The sequence below is a fragment of the Andrena cerasifolii genome, chromosome 10 (genome assembly GCF_050908995.1).
Source record: "Andrena cerasifolii isolate SP2316 chromosome 10, iyAndCera1_principal, whole genome shotgun sequence".
NCBI classification, from domain to species: Eukaryota; Metazoa; Arthropoda; class Insecta; order Hymenoptera; family Andrenidae; genus Andrena; species Andrena cerasifolii.
The window spans coordinates 4,014,114-4,027,628 of NC_135127.1; the positions used below are offsets into that span (position 1 = coordinate 4,014,114).

The 13,515-nt window shown below is 37.9% G+C and overlaps 3 protein-coding genes across 4 annotated transcripts in view; 1 reads left to right on the forward strand and 2 right to left on the reverse strand.

Moving 5' to 3' along the window:
* Positions 1 to 4,570, reverse strand: part of Cad99c (cadherin 99C) — a 226,191-nt gene extending 221,621 nt beyond the window's left edge. The window contains exon 1 of the mRNA XM_076822501.1: positions 4,040 to 4,570. Coding sequence (XP_076678616.1) covers positions 4,040 to 4,042 — 3 coding nt within the window. The 5' untranslated portion in view covers positions 4,043 to 4,570. The remainder of the gene's footprint in view (positions 1 to 4,039) is intronic.
* A 469-nt stretch (positions 4,571 to 5,039) lies between these two features.
* On the reverse strand, positions 5,040 to 9,230 carry Mrpl1 (mitochondrial ribosomal protein L1). The gene is made up of 8 exons (XM_076822545.1): positions 9,111 to 9,230; positions 7,214 to 7,403; positions 6,931 to 7,141; positions 5,886 to 6,065; positions 5,690 to 5,804; positions 5,496 to 5,614; positions 5,297 to 5,394; positions 5,040 to 5,212 (listed from the first exon to the last, which is right to left on the reverse strand). Exons 1-8 carry the CDS (start codon positions 9,118 to 9,120, stop codon positions 5,086 to 5,088), a joined length of 1,050 nt encoding a protein of 349 aa, XP_076678660.1. The 5' UTR covers positions 9,121 to 9,230; the 3' UTR covers positions 5,040 to 5,085.
* Positions 9,231 to 9,491: 261 nt separating this feature from the next.
* Positions 9,492 to 13,040, forward strand: Sar1 (Secretion-associated Ras-related 1). Of its 2 annotated transcripts, none has more exons than XM_076822558.1 (6): positions 9,492 to 9,639; positions 10,037 to 10,133; positions 10,526 to 10,645; positions 12,072 to 12,137; positions 12,221 to 12,456; positions 12,527 to 13,040. In XM_076822558.1, the coding sequence occupies exons 2-6, from the start codon at positions 10,091 to 10,093 to the stop codon at positions 12,641 to 12,643; spliced, it is 582 nt and encodes a 193-aa protein (XP_076678673.1). In that variant the 5' UTR covers positions 9,492 to 9,639; positions 10,037 to 10,090; the 3' UTR covers positions 12,644 to 13,040. The 2 variants fall into 2 exon arrangements, with proteins under 2 accessions (XP_076678673.1, XP_076678672.1); XM_076822557.1 differs by having other exon boundaries at positions 9,526 to 9,778.
* The last annotated feature ends 475 nt before the right edge of the window (positions 13,041 to 13,515 follow it).

Consider the following 13,515-nt stretch of genomic DNA (forward strand, 5'->3'; position numbering starts at 1 on the left):
CGGGGATAATTATCGCGTTACGTTCCCTACCGCCGGCAACAAAAGGAACCACGGCGGGAATAGCTGCGCACGAGAAAGCGGGTGGTAATCGTGGTACAACAAGATGAATTACAGAAACATTAATGAGATGTAACAGAGCAAAATGACTTGGTAAACTCGCTTACACTTTCCAATTAATTACACCGCGGAAGGGAATAGGCTCTTTGCGAGCTTGCGTTACCCTGGCTAGCGGATTTTCAGGCGCTGCGCGAAAGGCAGCCAGAAGACTAGCACGAAGCTCCATGAACGCTTGGGCTAATGATGGAGAGATCTTATTGAATTTGAAGGGAAACATCGCAGTCACCATTTAATGCCCCCTCAACCGGGATTGCTTGCAGATCTTCAGAGACAGGAGCTTCCCGACACTTTACAAGTCACTTGGGAAATTAAATGAGTTTGGGGACTCGAGGGAGCTGCTGGTACCTCTTTACGAGATTGAAAAGGGAAAGCTGCAGATAAAAGTAAATCAGAAGACAACAACCTACTCTCATCTAACTTGTGAGACGTTAGCTCTAAAAGGCAGGCACTGCGGCAGCTGTTAGTGGATGTTGCGACAAGTGAAAGAGGAATTTGCATCGCATTTAATTCATGCATACGATAACAATATTGATCAGCAATTATTTATGCAAACTCCGTAGAGCCAGAGTGTACAGAGCTTGCTGAATCTTTTCTCGTGTTGCATGCTTATTACGATGCAATTAGAGTACAGCCGCGTGTTGGTGGAGGCAGGAAAAGGAAACGTCGGCGAAGCAAAGATACGTAGACCCACAGGTATCATTTGCATTTGCTTCTAGAGCCAGGTTTTGCGGCAACCTGCACGCATGACCGAGCGAGCGACTCGTCGGGGCACGTGTGTATGGAAGCTTTGCTCTTATAGTATCAGTAAAAACTGCTACTGAAATTTAACGACGGCAACGAATCGTTCATTTCTCATTATAATTTCATTGACTCCGTTTGCACTTAAGCGCGGAGGAAAAAGAGAGTAACGCCGGCGGATTGTGCAAGAAAACGAGGATTCCGAGCGTAAATCACATCTTTCTAGAAACTAATATCCACGCCTCGCAAGGATTGCAGGTAACTTTATTAGAGGCTTCGGAGCGAATGCCCGCGAAGCATAAAGTGCAACTTAAATAAACGACAAATTATGCCGATGATGAAGACTGTGTACTGAAATCGGTGCAACGCTTGTATAACAGCTCGAATGTTGAAATTAGTTTTGTTAACACCAGAATTACACCGGCAATTAATGTGTACCTATTTCTACCAGACCAGTCAACGTGATTGGTTATTTGTAAAACGCGCTATGCAAGGAAAATACACTTTTACCCATATTTTGTTAATTTCTATATTGTTAAAAAATTGTCTTCGTACTTAAAAATGGTAAATTTATTATCAGTGAAGATAGTTGTTGCAAATGGAGGAATTTCTTGCACCCGTCGCAAGTATTATTGGTTTTATTATCTCTGCAATATCCAATTTCGCACCGTTTACGTTTATTTGAATTTTTTGCCGTAATTGCCGATATTCTAACAATAAAAAAAAGTGTCAAAATGACTAGTTGCGCTATATCTACTGCGGGAGGCGGGGAGGAAGACGAATTAATAAATTTAATTCTTTAGATATTACAATAAAAATCATGAAACATTTCTGAAATGCAAAGTCATAAATTTAAGTAATTTTTAAACGAAAATTTAAAACTAAAAGTAGTCATTTTGGCTGGTTTGGTAGTTCTAGCGTTAAGAGTGTAAATCTTACACTAGCAAGCCTCTATCAGTTTCGACGGCAGGATCTAATACGGCTGTGCCTCGAGGATCTGAAAATTCTATTTAGGGTGTAAAGCCTCGATTTTACATCGGAATTTATCCTTCATTTATACACGACCCTCCCACCTCGCGTGACTTCGGTAACCACCAGGCGAGTGAAACGCTAACGTATCAAAATCGCGAGTAGAAAGTGTCAGCCAACGTGCAGAATGTTTTCCACTCTGTTATTACGAGCAGTAGGACTAAATGATTGTTGCTATTGGCGAGCTGCTAAGAGTGCTGTTAGCGTGCAAATGGATTCGACGTACCTACGTGTGATTACCTCTGCGCAATGTGTTTCGAGTTCACGCGCGGTACAAACGGAACGCTTTCGCCTACCGAGTTCAATTGAAATTCGCAGAGGTGGCGAGACGTATACTTCTCGAGCGTGGAGGAATTTTACAAGCGCAATAATTAAACGACGCATGCTGCGGATTTAATTGTCGCGGCTAGTACCTGCTTACAACCGGTACAACTAAATTTGGATCAAGGCTCGAACGATAAGGGGCACGCAACACCGCGGTGTCGAAGACCGCAACAGTCGCGCACGCGACGAACGCGAGAACGTTTCTCGTGGTTACTTCAGAAAGAAGTAGTTGCAGAAAATATACGATACGGTAGGACGTGCGGCTCAATGAACCCTGTATACCACCTCTCCATAACTTAATTATTCGTTGAAGCGAGTTATCCTACCACTGGATGTGTTAGTTATTGTTACGAATTACAACAGTTAAATTCTGGTTATAAAATTATTCATTAATAACATGGTGTCCCTCTTTTTGTGTCAAGACAATTAAGTCATTTACCACTGGGATAGGGACTTCGGTAGCACGAATAATAAGATTATACGTGTGAACTTTCTTGTTTGAAACCAAACTATCAACTGACGCTCCGCGCCGAAAAACTCTTCCTTTTAAAATGCTGGGTAGAGAGGTTTTCACCCTCTACCCTCGAATGGCCAAGATGGAGGGAAAGCCCAAATATACACAATCCAAAGTGCATTGCTGACGAAGTCCAGACATTGGCATCGGCGGAAAGACATTACAGCGTAGACCTTGAAAATCCTTGGGCTTCACGATTTCGAGGACTGCTCTTGTGCCCAAGGGTTTCTGCCTAGTTCCTCGCCAGATGAGCGTGTCGAGCTCAAGGGAGGTCTCCGCCTTAGTTGTTTGCCAAAATGCACGGCCAACATTCGGAACTACATCTGGGTTTACTTACTAAAACTTTCCCTGATCTGGCCATTCGTTACGCACGTAACATTATAATGAAATCGAGTGTATATAGTATTTGTGGTTAGTTAAATAAAGCAAGCTATGGAATTTTAATTTATATTAACCCTTAACTGGTATACTGTTTTTTGCAAACGTGACTGGTGTACTGGGGTCGTGGCAGACCCCAAATAAAAAAGGGCACAGAAATTTGTAAAGTCGACACTAGAGCAACCACTATGAATATTTTCTTCTTAGGTAATGCAGAAAATAATAGAAGCGTACAAAGTTATACTATTATTATAAAATTAATTAGAAATTCAGTTTACCAACTTAGACAACCGAAAATTGTACATCGAACTTTGGGTGCTTGGGGTCATAAGCGACCCCAGGATACCAGTTAAGGGTTAAGAAAACAAAAATCACAATTCGATTATACCTATTCCTTCTAATGCTTTATTTTCACTTTCTTCCATCAGCCTCGTGGACCTACCCTAGTAGCATTTACTGTTGGCAATTTGATGGCCAACTAATTCCCAACTTGGGGATACTGTGGGCCAACCAGAAATGCTACTAGGGTAATGAGGATATCAAAGGTCTCGACGTTTCTATTCTACGTGTAATCTGTTGCATGCGACCTTTGCTGGATACTCTTTAAGTTCCAAGCATATGTTTCAGCTACATCGGTTCCCAAAGATTATAATTCCATCTGTATCTACTGTTGCGAATAGAACGGTTACGCATTTTAAAGTGTCAAGGAATAGGTAATTTAGTTTTACGTTAAACTTCTAGTAAGAAGTTATTCTCGCTTTTCCGCAAATTTTAAGAAGAGTCAATCGGTGTATTCGGTCTTTATGTATACTTACTGTCAACTATTATGTACTACTGTACATAAGGGACACTATATATTTGTGCGCAGATTTGCATAGCGTGTCGCCGGTGTACGACTAGGTAGATTGGGGTTCCAAATAGATACAGTCGCGTACTCACCATGGCTGATGCGCGGGGCTTTGCGTGCGTGTGTGTGTGTGTGTCGTGTGCGCCGGTTGTACCGCCTAATGCCACTGTCTACTGCTGTCCAATCCAGGCATGTCTATGAGGTAGCCGGTCACCGACGAATTCTACGCAGCCTGGAATCACCGTGTTGCTTTCTTCGGTTGGTACACAGTCAACACAAATTGCCACAAGTATAAACACACACGCGTGGAATCGCACGTGGTGAGCGCGCGCACTCACGCACACTGCTACCGTGGTCCGCGGGTGAAAAATGCGTTTAAATGTTTCCCAGCGAGACGTGGGGAAACACGATACCGGCGAGCGATGCTCGCCACTGATTTCAAGGGGATCAATCGGCGAACGTACTCGTTAAACACTGACAGAAATTGCTGACCGACGGCGCTCGCCTCGACGCGCCCCGCGTTCACGCTCCTAATCTGTCTTCGCGCCTTTTTAACGCAAACTGCAAGGAGTCACGTGCAAGACGAGCCCGGAGAAGCGACGAATTTTCAACCTGGCGGACACCGACTGAGCTCTCGACCGGCAGGTAGGTGAGCCATCGCCCCTCCACCGGGCCTCACCACCACGGCCACTCACCATTCCCCATTCTCTTTTCGTTTGCTTCACTTGCCTTCGTCTCGTTCTTTCATCTTCCGTGCTGCGGGACTCGCACTCGGCAGTCCTTCGGCCGCGCAGCCGGTCTGTTATTGTATCCGAACGAACGCACCGCAGGCTGTAAACATAATATTCTATTTGCTCGCGTCGGCTAGGATAATATTGTCGCTGTAAATCTAGTTTTCAGCCAATATCGCGAAAAAGCTGAATCCTACGGGTATAGGTTTTTCTTAAAACAATTACCCTCCGTATTGTATACGTGCTCGCACGAGATTGTATATTTTATTTCATTAAAATCTATCGTATTCTTCACGGAACTGTTAAGAAATACTCTATACACTCGAAGGACAGGTAAACAGCAAAAAATGCAAAGGGCTCATTGATTTAAAATGTATATTACACAAGTTTATTTGTTTGTTAAACATTTAATGCATTTCGATTACTGCACTGGTGTTATCTTCCTCCGGTGCTTTCGTCTCAGGCTTCTTTGGGAGATACTCTTCGAGATCAATTTTAAGCATCTCGGGCGATGGTTCGCTCCCAATTTGAGCTCTGAAAAATGTTAATATGTGATATTACGAAATTGTTAATAAGCTATTTAACGATACACGTGAGTATAAATGTTCGTGTTAATACCTTAGAATGAAGGGCTCTTCGCGTTTTGGTTTCATTACAAGGATATCCTTAATCAGTGCTGAGAAGTTTTCCTCCAATTGTTTTATATCCATATTAAGCTATCGATAAAGCAAGAAATAGAATTTAAAACGCGGTTTTCAAACAGTTTCAAGGTATAACAGATGTTCTGTAAAGTATATTACGATCAGCTTAAATTTACCGTGCCAAACACTACATCAATTTGACCATATTGCTTGTGATCCTCCATTGGGATTGCACTATACTGAATTCCTTCCTTAAATTTTGTAACAAGACGATCCATGTGATTACCCAGATTACCTGAGACATTCGTGCCATTAACATTTGAGTGCAACATTAATAAAAGGACAAAGATCAATAAGTACAATTGCTCACCTGTTTTCACGTTTGGAAATTTTCTTTTCAACAATCCCCTAATTAACAATAAGTCAGGTAAAATATCTGTATGGGCTACAACATAGTTGTACTCTTTGTAAGGGAAATCTCCGGCCTATAATGATCAATGTTAAATAGCCTATGCAGAAACATACTTTATAATATCGAATGTAATTAAACACTTATTTAACCTTACTTGAATCTGTTTAATTAATTCAGTACCACCGACGAAAGAAGCTCCAGCGTCTTTAGCAGCTTGAACACCGTCTGAGGTTTTACAGAAAGCTAATATCGATCTGTCTTCAAAGGTTTGAAATGCATATGGTGTATCGACTAGTCTTGTAAATTTATCGAGCACTTTGGTTTTCTTCTCGCGCTATTATACAAATTACATAGAAAATATTTATTCTCACGATCAGAAAAGATCGGTAATTTATCACTTTCAACTTTATCCTTTGGGGCCGTCTTTAAATTTCGTAAGGGTAATTTTGGCGATTTCTTACCCCCTCCCTCCCCCAGTATAAGAATTCGTAAGATTTGATATTGCAGCCCCCTTCTTACGTAATATTTTTTACATTTAATTGTTTCAGTTATTTAAATTCTTTTAAAAGTTTATATAATTCATTTAACTTGGTTTCGGGGAATTTAAACTAAAACTACTTTCTGGAACATTAATGATAGGATTTGTATTTATTAAAAATTAGATTAAAAAATATTACGTAAGACACTACCTGACTCCCCCCCTTGTAAGAAAACGTAAGAAATTCGCGACCCCCCCCTCGCAAAAACCTTACGTAATTTAAGGACGCTCCTTTACGTTATTCTAAATAAATTGTATCCTTCATGATGTTATAACATAAAAATGTATCACTTGTGTTAGTATAAATAAACGAGAAATAAATCTTAATACATAAAGCAGAAAGTTAATGTTTGCGTGTTTGTCTGCGGCCTAAAAACTTTCGAACGGTAAACTTTTGGATCGCGAAATGTGCCTCAGCTCATTATACCTGGCCAATCCAGATGAATGTGATTCTTTTTACAAAAAAGAAAAAGTAAAATTTTTTTTTTGAAAATCAGAATTTAAATTTCGGGCGAAGCCGAGTAGTGAAGCTAATATATAAATAAGAGGACTGCTATCGAAGTCGGTGGCACCCGGCATCTGTTCGCACGCCGGCAGCAAAAGCGTTGAATTAATAATTATATAATTGTTTTTACAGAACTACAAGATTATGATCTCTCACCTGCATGTCCAATTCAATAAATGCCTTAACGTGTGCGTCAGGTTTATTGTACATAGTTGGATGATGCGTTTCTCGATGACATTCCAAAGCCTCTTTGAGACCATAAATTGGTTGTTGATGATACTTCACTATCCACACATTGTCAGTTGCTGGTATTTTCCAATCATCCACTATTCGACGAAGTGGAGACACTTTTACTTGTGCTTTGGCCCTATTATTAATCCATGAAATCATTGAATAATTGTAGATCAATTAGTTTAACTTAATAATTTTATATACTTACTTTTTAGCAGCTCTTATATTGTGTGGAATAAATCCAACTTTCTCTACTACTACTTTGACTTTCTTCTTTTTAGCCTTTTCTCTCGTGCCTCTTCTGGCTGCATAATCTCGTGCTTGTATAAATAAACAGGAATGTGCATTATATCCAGTGATGTGGTTATATGTTGAACGAAAACCATTTAACAACCATCCTGTAAATAGTAAATTAAAGTTATTAAAAATAACACTTTATCTTACATTCGTCAAAAATTTCCATTATTTCGCTTATGGATTCTTTCGGATGTTACAACAGATATGAATAGTGAATCGATTTAAAACTTTGTATAAACATCTGTGCTTTCCAACTAAAAAGGGAAGTTAGGAAATTCGAAAAATTCAAAAAAATCTGAAACTTCGCAGAAACGTACCTCGAGTAATGCTAATAACGTAACTATTTTTTAATTCGGCAATAAAACGGTCCTAAGGGTGAAACACCCTTTCGAAAAAATGGTGAGTTTTCAGTTTATCGTGAATATCTACGAAACTATAAAAGATATCAAAACGAAGTTAAATTCAAAGTTCTATGGTTTTCTATGCCCTATAAAATGTCGATAAAGAATTTGCGAAAAAAATTTTTTTTTCAAAATTTATCCCTACCATCCTTTTTTTTCGAGAATTCTTTATCATCATATTGTAGGATATCGAAAGCCATACAACATTGAATTAAACTTTTTTTCGATATCTTTTACAGTTTCGTAGTTATTCGCGATAATATGAAAACTCGCAATTTCTTTGAAGGGGTGTTTTCACCCTTAGAACCGTTTTATTCCCGAATAAAAAAATAGTTACGTTATTAGCATTACTGGAGCTACATTTTTCCAGTGTTTCAGATTTTTTTGAATTTTCGAATTGCTGAACCTCTCTTGTAAGAATATTCAAGCACTGCTACATTTGCAATTTCGTTGTATGTACTGAATCTTTTCCATACTAAAATATCGTGTAGTGATTAAAACAGATAATGCAGTATTAAGTGAAAAGAATACAGTGGATGTCTATTTGCTAGGTATAAAGATTTGTTTAAGCTCTAATTATTATGTGCAATTAAGCACTATCATGATAGGAACTGATCCCTCAAATATTTAGAACAGTTTTTTTTTATTAATGATTTTGTCTTTCTCCAAAAGTTAATACACTAGACTTTTTTCATACCAGCATGCAAAAACCAAAATGTCTTTTAATGCAACTGATAATCAACCATCATTAGTGTTGATATTCTTGATTCATAATGCATTCTTTTATTTGAAAAACACTCTGGCCTTGCGACAAATGAAAAAATATGAACAAATTTATTTGACAGACTGTACTTTTCATTCATAATACACGTAGATCTCAAATTTTATATTGTAAAATCAATCCTGTAGTTTAATATAATTAATATGATATATTTCAAGATATTTGGAAAACATTATACACATTTTCTAAACCCATTATTACATTATTGCTCGTTTGTTATTCGTAAAATATACTGGCATTTCCTGAACTGTTAAAAAATGTCAGTAGACTTTCACTTGTTGAAATTTTGTAAGAAAATATTTAGTTTCGTAAAAAACTATCTTGTCGTATAATTTAAATAGTATACACTAGACTATGACAATCTTTATATTCATGAAAGGTTTCTCCTTTATTATCTCCAAGTTAAAGAACGTGAGAGAACAATGTTTTCCACAAATCTAACCGTATAATATAAGAAATGTTACTATCGAAAGCTCCATTTGAGGTTATAAACACAATCTTTCCATTTATTTGCTGTAGTCTTACGACACAGTTTGTGTGACAAATAGAAACATTACTATTAATACAGTCGTGTTACTACCGAAGCCAACAATTGTTTAAAAAAGACGTAGATTTAAAAAATTCACCTGCCGACATGATCGCAGTTTTGTATAAAACAATTATGAACGGGACATATAAATCGAGCGATAAAGTTACCAAATGTACAATCCTAGGGATATTGAAATTTTAAACACAAGTTAGAATTAACTCTTTGAAATAAATGTACATATTCCAATGGTAACGCATGCAACTTATCATACACATGATTCTTAATAAATATGATTCCAAAATAAATATTTTATATTTTATGTGAGTGAATTAAATAGTTTTCGCTGTAAGGTATATATAATGAATTATTTAAGGAGAAGAGAGGACGCAGGTCACGGTGTCAACACCCGTGCGAAGAAGCAGCGTCTAGATTTAAATAAATTTAGAAATAATTGACCTTAAAATCCGCGCTTATGAAACAGCACTATTCAGACAATATGGCTAACGGAAGTAGACGTCATCAGTGCCAACTGCCAGCCAACTAGGCTCACCGAAGCTGCGATTCCTGTAGCTGGAAAAGCATTTTTTCTCCGTCTCTCGAATTCTTCGTGTATTTTTTCGTGTTGGGTACGTTAAATCCAGTGACGAAGTAACAGGTTTTACGTAATTGTACCATGCGAACGCTTTTCTGACCCGCCTGCAATCGCGCATATTTCGGTGGCGGTGAACGAAAGATCGTAATACTGATATTAGCGGGCGAGATCTGGTGAGTCTGTCGTATTCCAATTGTAACCGTCTACCGATCATATGCTACGTTTCATTCGTGCCCACGGTGTAACAATCGGTGCTGATACCATGCTTCTCTAGAAATAAATATCTATCGTCATCATGAATTTCCTTGCAGTATATTCGTCGTTGTGATTTATGCCTTAGAACGTACCGAGGGTATAGTAGGTTTACAAAACTCGTGTGTATTACAGAGTACAATTGTAGCATGAATCTTGTCAACTTGTCATTGTTGCAGAGTCATTCAGTAGTTAGTGCATAGTGGACGAGACATCCATTCATATCTACAAATATGTTCATTTGGGACTGGTTTGCAGGAGTTTTGAATTACCTTGGTGGGTATAGGTCCTATGACTTTCGAAATATATATTTTTTATTTTTATGTATAAATAAATAAATTCAGGCTATTTAGGGTAAAGCTACCAGTAGTTGACCATGTATCAGTAGTTGACAACTTTTCAGAAAAACGTGAATAATATGGTTTTTAGAAGTGCAACTATCTCTTTTCAGCAGCGCGCCTGGCTCCTAATACCCACAGTTCGCCATTTCTAAAAACCTTATTATTCACGTTTTTCTGAAAAGTTGTCAACTACTGGTACCTTTACCCTAAGTAGTCATGCGAATCACATTTACTCGTTTTACCAAACAGCAAAGTATGCAACTTTTGTAAGATTCTTGCTGATTGCCATATTTTATATTATGCATGAATTTTGTTTGTTACTTTTAGGGCTATGGAAAAAGAGCGGTAAACTCCTGTTTCTTGGTTTAGACAATGCAGGCAAAACCACGTTACTTCATATGCTCAAAGATGATCGACTAGCTCAACATGTACCTACATTGCACCCAAGTAATTAATATTTGTAATAATGTATTACCATGTATATTTCAACACTGTTTTCATATGTATTATTTATAATTGGCAGTGTTACTTTACTAACAAATAATATTCCATTTTAAGCGTAGTCTCTAACGTAAAGTGACCAGATATTTTCTGTTCCAATGCGGGACAAGCAAGCAAAAAAAAACAGGGTTAACAGATCCATGAGGAGATCTTTTCCGTAGTTTATTAAAGCATTTACGATATATTTAAAAATACATGTGATTGTAAAGTGATGCATTGAAACGAAATTAAAAGTATTTCGTTTTTCACAACAACAAAAGGTACAGGAAACAGTAACTTTATGCGACTGCGAAAATGTAAAAGGTTATGTGTCCAATCCAGGACACTTTGCGGGACACTTTTCAATGTGGGACAAGGGGCTCAAATGCGGGACGTCTGGTCACTTTAGCATTTACCAACTTTAAGGAATAATTATATTGTACTCATTATATGGCAAATAATGTTTACTAAGGTCTGGATCAGGTATATTGGCCGGTGGGTTTCGTGAGGGGTATTCTTCCACCGTACTGCTTGCCTGCCTCAGTGCTCCTTTTCTCAACGTTTCCTGACTCACTCTCGCCTTCGCAGAACAAGGGTGAGCCAGATGTGGTGAGGATAGCGCCAAGCTCCTGACGCGTAGGTCAATCCGAGTTCTTGGTTTAGAAATACATCAGAATAGGTGTGCGTTAGGTTCAAAAAAATTGAGGAGTTTTATTGGTCAGAACATTGATTCCTTCTCGATAGCTTTGTCTGGTATTGCTTCGTAACGCACAGAATTATTACGCTAAGAATAAATAACAGCCACGTGGCTATGTTCAGGCAGAGCTGAGCAGTGTCCCTATTACCCCACCATACCCTTTGGAGACCATGCAACTCCAACTGACAAATCCACGATCGTCAGATGGTGATGGCCGATTTCTCCTCGTTCACTGCTCGCGAAAACGAACTCACCGGCCAATATATCTAATCCCGACCTTAATAGTTTTGCAGTAAACTAGAATAATTCTTACCCTGATACTGGAGTTTTAAATAAGGCTGTACTTCCGAAAGGGATCGGTGACCGATCGAGATGAAACTTGATGGGTATTACGAGGGGTGTGGAAATACCCCAAATATAAAATTTTAGTTTCACCGTCAAAAAAATTTTTTAAAAAAAACAATAGTTTTTTTATTAATATTTCGGAAACTAATAAATACCCGAAGCTACAATTTTAGGTTTAGAGTCCACACCCCCTCCCCCCAAACCTGATCTCGATCGGCCATCGGTCCTTTTCGGAATAATATCCTTAAATAATTATTGTAACGTTATAGTGATTTTGTAATTTTACAATACGAACGTGTTTTTTAGATTGATAATTATGCTTAATGTTATTTATGTACTTTTATGCTTTAGCATCGGAAGAACTTTCCATTGGGAATATGAGGTTTACAACATTTGATCTTGGAGGGCATCCTCAAGGTAGAATTATTACGCCACTGCATGTTTGAATCTTAGAGAATCTTTAGAATGTTACATTTATGAAAATGAATGATACTTTATAGCACGGAGAGTTTGGAAAGACTATTTCCCCGCAGTCGATGCGATAGTGTTTCTCGTGGATGCGAGCGACAGATTGAGATTACTAGAATCGAAAGCTGAATTTGACGCACTGCTAACTGACGAGCAACTCAGTGCTTGTCCGGTTTTAGTGCTAGGTAATAAAATTGATAAACCAGGTGCAGCGTCGGAGGATGAACTCAGAAATTACTTCAACCTTTACGGTCAAACAACAGGAAAGGTACATATACGAAATGAAATGCTACATTTTATGCATCATGGATAACTGACGTAATATGTACGAATTTTAGGGAAAGATTTCTCGCAGCGAGATCCCTGGTCGCCCACTGGAATTATTTATGTGCTCAGTGTTAAAAAGGCAGGGGTATGGTGAGGGCTTCCGCTGGCTCGCGCAGTATATCGACTGAATGCGTGTAATAATGTAAATGCTCCGATTCTCAGCAATTTATTACATTTCCTTTTCACTCAATTGTACTGGCCGCCAGTATCAGAGGTGTATTATCCTATATGTGAATTGTGCAGTAGGAAAGGAATACCAAGAAGCGAACTGCGGTACAGGTCCAGAACAGTGCAAATAAGAAAATATCTTAAAAAACACGACATAAATACGTGATAGGACTGATTAATTTCTTTCATTTTAATGCGTGGAGCCTACGACAACCTTCGACATGAAATTTTTTAATCCCATACAAGTTCTGTGGATTCCTACCGTTTTGCAAATCATATTATGGAAGTACTTGACATGCTGAAAAATGATATAAACAATTTTGATATATAAAATAATAAACTATTTAAGAATTCCAAGTGTTTCATAAAGTTATTTTTTAAAATATCATTCTGCTTATTCCAAACGTTTTGCGTGTAAGCAATTTTTTACAATATTTCGAAAGAATACGTCGTGTATCAATGTTACTTTCTGTACTATTCTTTCGTTACAGATTTCTTCTATTTATTAATGAAAATTACTCTTGGCTTTATAGCGAAAAGCAATATCACTACGACTTAGGGATAACGTGAAAGTAAATATATTTCATTATAAAATCACTATAATGTCGTCTTTTTATAGTAAACTTTTAGAATTTCAGGAACAAATTTTTGTAAATTAACATAAAAGTTAAATCAAACTCCCTCTAGTTATGTAGCAATTATTATGTAGATTTATTGTATGACTGTGTTTGTATAGATAGGCTTGGTTTTAGAAAATTAACATCACAATGTTTGGGGATCTTTTTATCCATTAACACGATAATTGTAAGTACTTACGATAGTTTACTCGCTA